Genomic DNA, 14,063 nt, shown 5'->3' with positions numbered 1-14,063 from the left:
GTATACTCCAGCGGTGTATGTAACTCGCGAGCAGTATTGCAGAAACATCCAGCTCTGCTGTCCTGCATCACCTGAAAATAAAAAAAAAAAGTTTGCAGGAGCCAGATGTGCGCTGTGGGCTAAACAGTTATTGTAAAGGAGATTTATACAGTGGCATGCAAAAGTTTGGTCACACCTGTTGTCACATCTTGGCCTCGTCTCATGTCTCTGTGTGTCTTCCCCACGTGACCTGTGCTCCCCTGTGTCTCCCGTCTCAGTACTTTTCCACCTGTTTCTCATTTGTAGCTCCGCCCCTTCCCCAGGTGTTTCCAATTCTAGTGTGTTTCATGTTACTATAAAGCACTCCTCTGCCACTTTGTCTCCGTCGGTCTTTGCACCTTCCCCTGTTGTTTTGTCTCTCTGTTGCTTCACCGCGTTTCATAGCCCTAGTCCTTGCTTTGTGTTTACCTCTGTTTATCTCTTGTGTATATTTCTAGTTTCCTATTTATTTACATTGTTTTCTCCCTTGCCCTGCTTAGTTTAGTTCTCCTTGTCTAGTTTAGTTTCTTGTTTAGCTCCATGTTCCCTAGCTCCCTGTATATAACCTTAGTCATTTGTTTCTCGTTTATTTCTTGTTTTCACGTTTATAGTTTATTTCCCTTATATATATATATTCCCTTATATATATATATATATATATATATATATATATATATATATATATATATATATATATATATTTGTTTATTATTATCATCGCTCGTTTGTTATTGGTTATTTGTGTTTCTTTGTTTTGTGTTTCTCATTCCTTGTTTCCTTGTTTATTTGTTATTTATTTAATAAATTATTTATCTTCGGTTCCTACCTGCACTTGCGTCCGCCTCCTCGTCTCCCTGCCTGGGTATTTCCTGACACCTGTACAAAATTTCTGTTACTTTTTAAATATTTATGTGAGAAGGAGATAAACTGACTGCCAAAGGGTATAAAGCTACAGGTTTTAAGTAATATTAGGACATCAATTTTAGAGTGAAAAAATAACTTTGGCTTATTCTCTCGGATAACTTTTTTAATTAGATTGTTATCACATATCCGAAACCTTTAGATGTCCTCTGACTTTTTAAGCCCTATCCAGGCAATCTGCAGCCATAGGCTCATCTAAGCAGCTGTGTAAATTTCACTGTGGCAATTTAAGGAGAAAGATATACAAAGTTAGCAAAGCATATTCACGTAGTAAATTCCTCAATTAAGTAATGAATAAATTAGTGGTAAACTCCCTTAAAATATCCTACAGATTCATTATCAATCTGGCACACCATTATGTTAGCTTGATACCACCTTAAGTGCCCCAGATATGCTGAAAATCAGTTACACCAGTGGTTCTCAAACTGATGGTACATGAAGCCAAATAAATGCTTTTAATGTATGAAATAAAATAGTTTACGAGCAAATGGATGTGTACCAGGGGATGTACAAATATCCAAAAATCCCTGGATCTTTAAGAATTTGCCTGCTTTCATTGGAGACAGTGATCTATCCTCACATTTGGATAAAAAAAAAACATAATTTTCTCCAAATGTATTTTTGCAGCATTTCTATTGAAATTATAATAGCATTCATTTATTGTGTTTCAAATAGACATTAGGATTTATAACAACATTATACACATTGCATTGCATTATGTCCATATCGTTCACCACTTGTTTGCTTGCGTATGTTCCGATAGATGACTTTTTAGGGTAGGCTTTTTTTTTTAGGATAGGCTTTTTTTAGGTCTAATGTTTGAGAACCACTGAGTTACACAATAGTAAAATTATACACCACAAATATTAGACCATTTTTCTATACAATACATTACTGTCTTGCTAATTCATTGTCTGTACATTTATGTACTGTATAAATATTTGTGCCTTTTTACATCTGAAGTGTGAATCTTCCAGTATGTATTGTAAGGATTTTGCAATACAGTTTTTTTTTTAACGTTCATTATCTCAGGTGTTATGTAATATGTTGGGGTGTGACTAAATCTCGTTGCACGAGATCTCGCGAGATTAAACGTGACGATATTTCTTGTCAAGCTTTAACCTCTCTCGCGGGAAAAAAAATTGTGTAGTGTGGACTTTTTAAGCGGGATCTGGCAACACAGTAGCTATAGCAGCGAGTGTGTTGGCTGAGCAGTGAGAGCAGCTCTCAGCAGAAGAGGAAAATTCAGGCATTTACATAGAAGATGCTTCTGCTACTTTTAAGTTGTATGTCTGGCTGCATTTTATCTCCAGTGGAAACAATAAAGGGTAACAGAGTGACCAACAAGACACAAACCATATATTAATACTGTAAAATATATAAATCGTACACGTGACTGTTTCATAGGCAGGTGTACTAATCCCTTAGCTCTTTACTGTATTTAAAAACATGTTCTGTCTCTGTTTGCACTTCAAGCATAGGTTTAATATGACTGGTTATGGTTATGCATAGTTAAATTACAAGAGATTTAAGAAAAAAAAACACAAACCATAGGCTTAATATGACTGGTTATAGTTTGCACTTATTGTTTGCACTATATAAGACCTAGAAAAGTTTTATTTTTATTTTTTATTCTTATTCTTACCAGTCTGTTAAGTTTGCGTTTTATGATTTTGTCAAATAAAACTCTAGTTTTCAAGCCATTTTTCCATTTTTGACGTTTTCTTTAAAATTTAATTTTTAAATCTTGTCTCGTCTTGTTCTCGTGAACCCAATATCGTGTCTCGTCTCGTCTCGTCTCGTCTCGTGATATTAGTGTCTCGTCACACCCCTAGTAATATGCAATGTTTATTCATGTTATATTACATTTTCACTGCAAAACATTTGGTCAAACGTTACCTCCACATGTTTCAGACTCCCTAGTTAAGGTATCATTTTGGAGACAGTACAAAAATATTAATGCAATCTCTCTCTCTCTGTCTCTCTCTTTCTCTCTCTCTCTCTCTCTCTCTCTCTCTCTCTCACAGGCTGTTGAATTTGATCGGCCGCAGGATCTCATCCACAGACCAGATTCTGTCTTTGCATCACTGTTAGCTGCAGCCAATAGCATCAACTCCTGAAACACACACACACATGACACACACACACACAGATCTGCGCTGATTTTCCTCCTGCATGTAGTGCGCTCATCATTAACTCCACTGGAAGGCATCCACACACATCTCAACACATAGCCACTGAACAGATGAGGGTGAGGCACGGTGGGCTCCAGGGTCCAGTATAGAGTAGAGGGGGGTTTCAGCTCAGAACATGTTTGGTTTCCAAGAGATTCGTTTCAGGTCAGATGGAAGCAGGCGAGTTCTGTGTGGAAGCGTTTTGGCAGAGGTAGGCTCTGTGCAGAACTCTTTTAAAAGCTGTTCGTTTGACAGGATTTCTACAGCTATTAGGAGAACACTGCAGTCCTGGTAGTGATGTGTAATAGTTCTGTATAATTATCTCAGTAATAGAGTTATAAGTTAAAATATTTTACTGTATATTTTACTGTTTGCATTGTTTGCTTGTGCATTGCAGAGACAAATGTACTGTTTGCATATTCATGGCTCACCACTACTTAATTTTTAGTTATGCAGTTTTTTTGGTATCTGTTTTTGCATAGAAATAATCAGTAATAATGCTACACTACACTACATTACCCCATAAAGTGTAGCAGCAATTACATTTACAAGTACATTTACAGCTCAGTGTAACTGGCTGCTTCTGTTTCTCTGTTTTCCCTACTGCACTTTTAATCAGTTCTTATGACTACTTTTCTCATTTTCTTGCACAGATAAAAAAAAAAAAACAAGCTTTACACTAGTGATAAAATGAGCTTTAGCTGCTCATCCTGTTCTCTCACAGGACTAAAACTATGGCATTTGCTTATTGCATTTGCCTTTCTAAAGCCACCAGTGGGAGGACACTACATTAATGGGAGTGATTGGTCACATCCGACACACATTTTATATATATATATTTATATTTTACTGATTGCATTATTTTCCTTTTTTTTCCTACGTTGTAAAAATAAAATGTACTGTTTGCACATTCTGCCGTAGAATCCAGAATCAAAAAAAAAAAAAAGAAAAAAAAAAAAGCTACAGCCATTAGTGCTTTAGTGGGAATTATTACTCACCACAACTCAACAAATAGTTCTCATAGGACTAAAACTGATGTATATTCAAAGTATTTATTTGATTAGTATTTTTTATATGTATTTGCATATACGTGCCAAATGATTTACTCTGCAGTGATTTTAAGAAAACTGAAGTGTTTATTCATAAAAATGTACACACAATAAATCGAAACACTAATGCACTAAATGAATAACAAGTATGAACATATGAATATATTTAAAATATTGTTTGTATATATAGATATATATTTGTGTGCTGTATATTTTATTATATTTTATTAAAGTGGCAATACTTTAGTAAAGTAGTTGTTAAAGTGAATGTTAATAAATGTTGACTATAAATCAAAAGTGTGTAATTTATAAAAAAAAAAAACATTTCTACATTTATACAAATATATATTTATGCAGTAATTTTTATTGTTTTTTTTTTCCAAATTGAAGATCCAAGATTTTTTTTTTTTCATGTCAGTGACAGTACAAGTGTACCTGTGTGAACCTTTCAGGGAAAAACCTGGGTGCAGGTTCCCACTAGTATTCAGAAAATAATATTTACAAGTAGAATAATAAAAGAACTTTACAATAAACACAATGCACACAATGTACACAATGCACACAATACACACATTAACTGTAGACATTCTGACATATGGTATTGCAGGGAAATATGTTAAGTGTGATTGAACATATAAATATACAGTGTTTATAGGTGTGCAGATATCTAGAGTATGTGTGTGTGTTTGTGGAAGTAAGAAAATAGCCCAATTGGTGACAATGGGAGTAATTAAGAGTAAAATGCAGGTACAGAATGAGATGTGTGGGACCAATAAAACTAATAAAATATTCTATATAATATATGTACTTTAAATTCATTTATTTTTCTCTGTCTTTTAAAGATTTACAAAACACTATGCACTGCGACGCTATGTTATAAACTCTTTATAACTCTATATAAGTTCATTCAGTTTGCGTATGTTTCTCAGTCTGGCCACCGGAGGTCTCTGTTTCCCCGCCTCGGCTGCACAGGTTGATTCGGGGTTGCATCAGTGAACGCGCTCACTGATGAAATACGGTGAAATTCCAGCAGGGCTGAGAGGAGCTGAGGCTGGTCAGGGAACGGGAGAATTACTTCAGCTCAATAAACAAGGAATGTTGAAAGCCATCGATCAGATATCAGCCAGATCTGCTTTTTTATCTATCATAATGCGGCCATGATGCAACAGATACGTGTGCTGCGCATGCACACACACACACACACACAAACACGAACTCTAGTGTGTTGTGTATATATATATATATATATATATGTGTGTGTGTGTTTGAGCGTGTAGCGTTTTGTTCTGTTTGAACTTAAAGGCGTGTAAGAGTCGGGTCCACTGGCACCTGACTTTCCTTGTTCGTAAACCAGAGCTAGCCTTCCTGTCAGCTGTCTGTTTTGTTATGCTGTTAGTCACATACACACACACACACACACACTCCCAAGGTTTTCTGTCTTGGAACAAACTTTTGTCTCCGTTGGATGAAATGTAAGCTACCGTAATGGCACACCCACACATTCCACTGTGTTTACACTGATATTTCTCAAGCCAAATAAGTTAAATAAGGAATAAGAAACCGCTGCAAACTTTGTTGCATAAAAACGACATGTTTTATATATTGTGGACGATAAATGAAGATTGAACGATTATCCCTCGTCTTCAGGAGATTTGGATAATCTAATGTTTCTTTAAGTTTTTTTTTCGTATGCCCTTCTTTGAAGAATGTCGTTTCTTTCATTCCCCCATATATGCCCCCACTTAGAAAAAAAAAAAGCTTACAAAATTTGAATTACAAGTTTTACTTTAAAAATAGCTTAAACAATAAAAAACATAACATTTCTTTTATTTTAGCTTTTACTTATTTTGTCGTTTATGCATCCAACTTCCACTTTTACATTATTAAACTACATTTTGGGACATTTATCACTAAATCGTATGTCTGGTCTCAGTATGTGTGGTTTATATATATTTTTTTAATTATAAAGAAAACTCTGCAATAACAGAAATCAATAATATACAGTTTTATATATATAGAGTTTTGTTAATAAAGATAAGCAAGTGTATTAAACTTGTTACAGCTCTGAATTACAGACTGCAATGAACCTGTTCTTTATTGAATATCTGTATTGAACAGGGTTCATTTTTGCACATTATTCACGAAATACTGGTGAGTAATGTAACATGCAATATTCATGTTATTTGAATTTGCTGGTTGTCATACTGTCAGTTTTGAGACATAAGAAAAAAAATAGCACCAGGATGGAACGGCCTGTTTTTCTTTCTAATAATAATAATAATAATCTCTCCATTCTGGACATGTTTCCTAAGGTATTCAAAACGTATATTTTATATATATATATTTTTGTCTTTATTGTGAAAGAAACTATATAAAAAATATAGTAAAATATAAAACTATGGTTTATTGTTTCACTGTGAAAAGAACATGTAAAATATTCAACATAAACAAGCAGGTACTCAAACTAGAAGTCTGAAAGTAAGCATTTTGGGGACTCCTTTATTACTGTAATAAACCTAATCCAGTCCTGACACCAGAATTACAGGTATTTAGGCTATTAATTTAAACTAAATAAAATAAAACAAGCTGCATTTTTAAACCCTCTTTTACTTAGTAAGGGACCTTCTACAATGTCCCCACAGTGTGCCCACAATGGTTTCAGTTTGACAGTTATTTCGAGGACATATGGTCCCCACAAAACAGCTGACTAACACAGTAACTAGCACTCTTGAGATGAAGGTCTCTGCAGTTATGAGGTAATTCTATTTAATTTTGACTTTTTAGGAATTTTCAAAAGCAGTTAGAGAAAAAAAAAAACTAAAAGATTGAAAGATCACTTACTTAATAAGAAAACGACAAAATGCACACCACCAATATTACGTTTAAAGACTAGTAATCTTGTAATTCCTGTAATTTCTGACTAATTTCAATATTTCAAACAATAAACATAAATTAACACAGAAATGCATACAAAAAAATTTACCTGTTCTTACACTGAAAAGAGGGTTCTCCATGCAGATTATATCATCTTATTTACTTCAATCATCCACAATAAAGAAATTGGACAGAAAACTATATTTAAATTGTATTTAATATAATTTTATTACAGTTTAAGACAAAATAAGGCCTTTTTTAGATACATTAATTAAACGTAGACCTTTTAAGACTTTCGAACTAAAGGAGCCACAAATATTGTTACACCTGATAATTACACACACACTCACACAGATACACACACACACACTCACTCAGCCTTACACTATCATGCACTATCATCATCTATCATTGACACTACTAACCCGTGACTCATCCAACAGGCCTACAGCTCTCTGTCCCCGTAGCCCTTTGCCGGGGTTATGGTGCCGCCACTGCAGCTCTGTAATTCCATTAATCACTATCATACAGTACATACCTAACTGATACACACTCATTACATTAGGACCACCCTCAGTCTGGTCTGTACTGTGTAAATGAGTAAATGTGTACATAAGAGCGCACTAATCACATTTTAATCATTTCAGATCCACCAGGGTGCGGCATTGTCTTACAAAGCAAGGCAGACGTGGGCCTACTTCAAACAGATGACTTGAGGACACGCGTGAGAACTGCCAGAACACACTTAAGGGAGGAAATGTTCACCTGTTTGATAACGTATCTCCAATGTGTGCTTAGTTATATAACTAGTTATATCAGGCGCTGTGATGGATGTTACTGGCTCTCGGTCTCTAACCCCCTAAAGAGGAGCTCCAATTTTATTGTAATTGTTTTACGGCCCCCTGAGCCAATGCTCATTTTCATCTCTCGCGCCTTCTCTCGTTCTCTCGTTTTCTCATTCTCTCCTTCTCTTGTTCTCTCGTTAGCTTGGAAGAACAATAAATCATAGCCAAATGTGAACTCTATTCTTAGCCTTGCGTCGCAGTTGGCCCCGACTCCTCTCTTTCCTAACTCTGCAGTGCTCTCTCGCTCTGTGTGAGGCTTTGATCAGGCTTAGCTCCTAATCACCCTGATAGAGACAATAAGCAGACACCCTTCTCTCTCTCTCTCCCCCTCTCTTTCTCTCTCTCTCTCTCTCTCTCTTTCTCTCGCTCACTCTCTCTCCACATGGGTCTCTAATGCTTCCCCCCTGGACACAAAAGCTGAACAGAGGAAGTCTTCAATCACAACGAGCTTTAAATGCTGCGCTCCTGCTCAGCAAAGGGGAGGAGTAATGCACTTTAGCACTTCTACACTTTTACACTAACAGCCCCTCCCACTGCCCCACCCCTTTCAGAGTAAGTAAATAGAAATTAGAAGAATTGTTCATTTTGGTGAATTGTTAAACTGCAGAAGAGCTTGATTACATGCTCATACAGAAATATAACCCAGTCCTAATCAATTTATATCAGAATGTAAGATATGAATCCCACTGAATGGAATTTAATGACTTAAGTTGTGGCCACACATTAAGATCTTACTCCCACAACCTAAATAGATGTGACCATGTATGAAGATGCCATCCCATTGAATTTGTGCTGAAATGAGAGATAATACTGAATTTGTGCTGAAATGAGAGATAATACTGAATTTGTGCTGAAATGAGAGATAATACTGAATTCATATTAAAATTAGAGATAATACGGAATTTGTATAAACGACTTAAGTCGTGGCCATGCATTAGGATCTCATTCTCATGCCTTTATAAGTTGTTGCCATGCATTATCTAATCTTAGTACCATGCCTTAAGGCATGTATTGGAACTGAAATGTGAGATAACTCTGAATTTGTACTGAAATAAGAGATAATACTGAATTTATACTAAAATGAGAGATAATACTGAATTTGTGCTGAAATGAGAGATAACACTGAATTTGTGCTGAAATAAGAGATAATACTGAATTTATACTAAAATGAGAGATAATACTGAATTTGTGCTGAAATAAGAGATAATACTGAATTTATACTAAAATGAGAGATAATACTGAATTTGTACTGAAGTAAGAGATAATACTGCAGTTGTGCTAAAATGAAAGATAATACTGGATTTGTACAGATATGAGAGATAACACTGAATTTGTATTGAAATTAGATATAATACTGAATTTGTACTGAAATGAGAGATAATACTGAATTTGTGCTGAAATGAGAGATAACACTGAATTTGTATTGAAATTAGCGATAATACTGAATTTGTATTAACGACTTAAGTTGTGGCCATGCATTAGGATCTCATTCTCATGCCTTTATAAGTTGTTGCCATGCATTATCTAATCTTAGTACCATGCCTTAATGCATGTATTGGAACTGAAATGTGAGATAATATTAAAATTTTATTAAAATGAGAGATAATCCTGAATTTGTGCTGAAATGAGAGATAATACTGAGTTTGTATTAAAATTAGACACAATACTGAATTTGTACTGAAATAGAAGATTTTACTATATTGCTGTTAAAATTAGATGATAATGAATTTGTCCTGAAATAAGAGATAATGCTGAGTTTGTGACAAAATAAGAGATAATAGTGAAATGCTGCTGAAATGAGATATAATACTGAATTTGTATTCAAATTAGAGACAAAACTATTTTTTTTACAGAAATGAGAGATAATGCTGAATTTGTACTGAAATAAGAAATCATATATAAATGGTATAAAATAAGGAATCATGCTGACTGAGGATAGTTGGATGTGAGCTGAAGAGAATGTGAAGGGTGGGGTGGGGCCTTTGGAATAAATCCATTCACCTTTGCCCACAGTCACACAGACACAGCCTTAGGGGACAGTGCAGTCAGGCGTTTTCCACTGCCTGGCCTTTCTGATACACACACACACACACACTCACAGATGGGCATCACACAGGCATCATGTGCAGTGTGAATGCAGTTGAACATTAGAGAAGTTTTCAGAGGTTACATAATCACAGTTAAAATGAAATGAATGTTCTCTGGTGCATTTGAACCAGATTCACCCTAATTAAAAGCACAGCTAGGGCTTGCCATGCCTGTCATTAACACTGTGTCAGATTAAAATTTAAAAATCAGACAGTGAAAGATGGATTTTTTTTTTTTTTCTGAAATCAACATACAAAAACTCGGCATTAGACTTGTGGAATTATGATGAATGTGTTTTTTACTTGGCAACCCCAGTGCTAGAATAAAGTTGAGTGGCCCAATTCCCATACAATACTTGGCAGCTGGGGTGTTAAAAACATGGCACAGGTTAATTCCCACATTACACACCTATTACCAGGGAGTACAGTATCCAACTATCACACATAGATTCAAATCAGAATTGGGACGATGCGGCTCCTGCTACAGTAAATGTTGGATACACTGGTCAACCAGTATGAAAATTTTGAGTCTCCAGCTGAACCAGCATCACACCAGCATAAACCAGCTTAGCTCAGCTTAGACCAGTATGGAATTCATGCTCCTTTAAGCTGCCCTTTTCCAGAAGGTCAGTTAAAGAAAGGCTGTTCATTGAATTCACATGAGTTCAGTGAATTCAACTTGACAAGAAAAAAAAAAACTTCTCAGTATTGAATGGAAATCAATGCAAAAAAAAAAAAAAATATTGCAAGACATTTTGGAGCTTTTTTTATTGGTCCATTCATTGTAAAACTATGGAAAAAGAAAAAAAAATGCCAAATTCAAATATGGACATTCAATGTTTTTGTTTTTTCAGTGATTCAGTGTTTCAGTGTTAATTCTCGGCTGAATGAACTTCATGACAAGGTTGAATTAACTGGAAAAAACTGCTTTTTCAACCCTTCTACAATGAGCTATAGATCACATTTCCTTTTTAAGTCTTATCCGGACGGGATTAGTTTCTCAGGGGGACGTCTGTAAAAAATATTTCACACTTCTAATCAGTGATAAAACTCTTGCATCCGGACTGCAATTGAAAAACAGGAGGACCAGTGAGTTCAGTCACATGCCATTGCATTCAGTAGTTTCAACATTGATTTCTAAGCATTTTTTAAGCCATCTTTTTGAAACCAAACCAAAACCAACGCTGAAATGTGAAAGAAATATGGTTGAATGTCTGTTGTTGTTAAAACAACATTTAATGTTAAATAGAGGTGCAAACATTGAAATTTTAAAGTTGAATCAACATAATGTTCTCAACTTTCTGCATTTTAAATAAAAAATTTTGCATTTCATCAGCATACAATTTTAAAAAACTGGATGGTAGAATGAAAAAGTGGTTTTATTCCATTTGCAGTAATTGCTTTTTAATTTGGCATCAATTCTTCATGTTTATGTTTTATTAGTTTCACTGTTGCGTTTTTGAGATCAGATGTTTGATCAGATTGGTAGTGATGGGTAATATTCTCTGCTTTACTACAGTGATGTAAGTTTACTGTTAATTTTACTCTGTTAAGTATAGGATTTTCTAGTTTTAGCTACTTGTGGTAATAAAAGCTTTTTGTTCATAGTTGTACAATTCCTACTTCTCAGAGAGAGAGAGAATAAAAATAAAATTGTTAATTTTTCATCATGGCATACAGTTTTTTTCCTCTCCCATACAATTTTGAGCATCCTGAAATATATATATATAAGAAATTTCACATTGTTTAACATTAAAACTACAACTGACATTATTTGTACCAAATTTTAACATTGAAGGTCAGTCATGTACCAGCTGGAAATATGTACTTTAAGTTGGTACCCAATAGTTTTATATGCCGAAAAAAACAAACTTTTGGTTGTCTGTCTGTCTCAATCTGTCTCTGTCTGTCTGTTCGTCTCTCTCTTTCTCTGTTTGTCTAGGAACAGTTTTCTATCATTCCAGGAAGCCACTGGCCCCGAATCAGAACAAATACTTTCTTAGAAATTGGACAGCTATATTCTGGGCACGTACTCTAGTAAGGATTCATGGTAACTGAGCTTTGGATGATAAGTCGATAGTTACCTTTAAAGGTGTCCTAGAATGTCAATATATATTTATCTTGGCATAAAATGTGCATAAAGTGATGAAACAATGAACCTCAAACACTGTTCTGTCACAGTCCTCTTTCAAATCAAATTGCCATATAAGTCAAATCAATGGTAAAATGGGACACTTTCCAAAAAACCCCAGGAGTGTTATGCTGTAGTCGTGGCTTTTTTTATACTAATTTCATCATGCCAGAAATCATGGTATAGCAGTATGTGAATTGATTATCAAATGTATCTTCAGGGAACAGCTTGGGTATGCCCACAATTGTACACTTTAAAAAAACAGAGGTATGATATGAGTACTTTTTTGTACTCAAAGGTACATTCTTCATACAAGTACCCTCAAAGGTACAGTATTGGTTTTTACAGGGTCAGATTTGTTCCCTCTGAAGTACAAAGTCATTTCTAACAGCAATAAGTACAGATTTGTACCATTTAACCAGCCAAAAGGTACATTCAGTATTCTGTATCACTGTACTAATAAACTATATATTTTTTAATTTTACAGTTTTCATTCGAAAGCCAGACAATTATGGATGATCAATTCTTGACACATATTCAGTTGATGATAATGTTTATAATCTTTATAATCTTTACTGGCACAAAAAAACATGGGTACAAAAAAAGACTTTCACTGAAAGGTACTTTTTTGTACCACCATATAAGGTACAGCCCCAGCGACAAGCTTTGTACTCTTTTAAGTACAAATCTGTACTTACTTTTCTTAGTGTGTATAAGTTGTGATGTGTTATCCTGTGAGTAAGACATTCCTTGATCCACAGTGTCATGTGTGTACTAGGAATACATTTTAGTAGGCCTTACCACCCACAGTGGACAGAGCAGTGGATAATAATTGTTGTGATTTACTGGTGGCATCTGGTTAGAACTGTCCGTGTGAACAGACAAGCAACTCATCAAGCAACCATCATTGACCATCAGTAAATTTTGCATTCTATGCAAGTTCATCAAGTTCATTGAGATTCCATGACCAGAGTCTGGAGGAAGAGTGGAGAGAGACACAGTTTAAGCTGCTTGAGGTCTAGTGTGAAGTTTCCACCAATCAGTGATGGTTTGGAGAGACATGTCATCTGCTGCTGTTGGTCCACTGTGTTCTATCAAGTCTAATTCGGTGCAGTGTTTTCCCGCAAAATCTTATAGCGCTTCATGCTTTCCTCTGCTGATTTCTTTTTCCAGCAGGACTTGGCACACTGCTCACACTGCGAAAAGTACCAGTTGGTCTTATATAATATTCACATTTTCAGATACATTGATTTTTGGGTTTTTTATTGACCGAAAGCCATAATTATCAACAATAAAATAAATACATGCTTAAAATAGATCACTAGCTGTGTGTAATACATCTATATAATGTATGAGTTTCACATTTTGAACTGAACTACTGAAATAAAGTAACTTTTTAATGAAATTCCATTTTTTTTGACATGCACTAGTTTTCTTATGTGTGAACGCGCCACACACACACATACAAACACAATCTCATGTCTTGGCTTGTTTGTTTTGAAGGATTCGGTGCTAGTAGCATGTTTAAGACGATGTTATCAGTTTGGGGCTACTTGCTCTGTCCTGCATGTGTGCTCTTGAACGTGTGGGCACGTTTCTGAACTGCTCTCTATCAATAAGATCTCATCTGATTGACAGGACTTCTTAACATCGAGACAAATCACACTGGTAGAAGTTCCCCACACCAGCTACCGCCTCCAGCTTTCCCACATATTCAGCAGTAAAATGTCAAAATCTCAAGAGTGCAGTTACAACACTAATTCCAAAAAAATTGGACCACTGTGACATGTAAATCATAATATAGTGTTAATTGCATAGTAAGTTGTCATCTTCTACAATCTCTTTCTTTCTCTCCTTTCTCTCTCTCTCACTCTGCCTGCCTTCTCACTCTCTCTATGTAAAAGATAAAGCAATCAGTGAGCCGTAAAACCTGGGCATTGAACCACACAGAGCCTCCGGTCATT

General features: G+C 35.3%; 1 protein-coding gene across 2 annotated transcripts in view; it reads left to right on the top strand.

The window, feature by feature from the left end:
* Positions 1-4,459, top strand: part of abcc12 (ATP-binding cassette, sub-family C (CFTR/MRP), member 12) — a 36,355-nt gene extending 31,896 nt beyond the window's left edge. For both annotated transcript variants that reach the window (XM_022667094.2, XM_007244841.4), the window contains exon 31: positions 2,967-4,459. In XM_022667094.2, coding sequence (XP_022522815.2) covers positions 2,967-3,059 — 93 coding nt within the window. In that variant the 3' untranslated portion in view covers positions 3,060-4,459. The remainder of the gene's footprint in view (positions 1-2,966) is intronic.
* Positions 4,460-14,063: the final 9,604 nt, after the last annotated feature.

This window comes from Astyanax mexicanus, chromosome 23 (assembly GCF_023375975.1).
Source record: "Astyanax mexicanus isolate ESR-SI-001 chromosome 23, AstMex3_surface, whole genome shotgun sequence".
NCBI classification, from domain to species: Eukaryota; Metazoa; Chordata; class Actinopteri; order Characiformes; family Acestrorhamphidae; genus Astyanax; species Astyanax mexicanus.
Note: the sequence above shows the minus strand (reverse complement) of the source record. Positions and strands in the feature narration are given on the sequence as shown.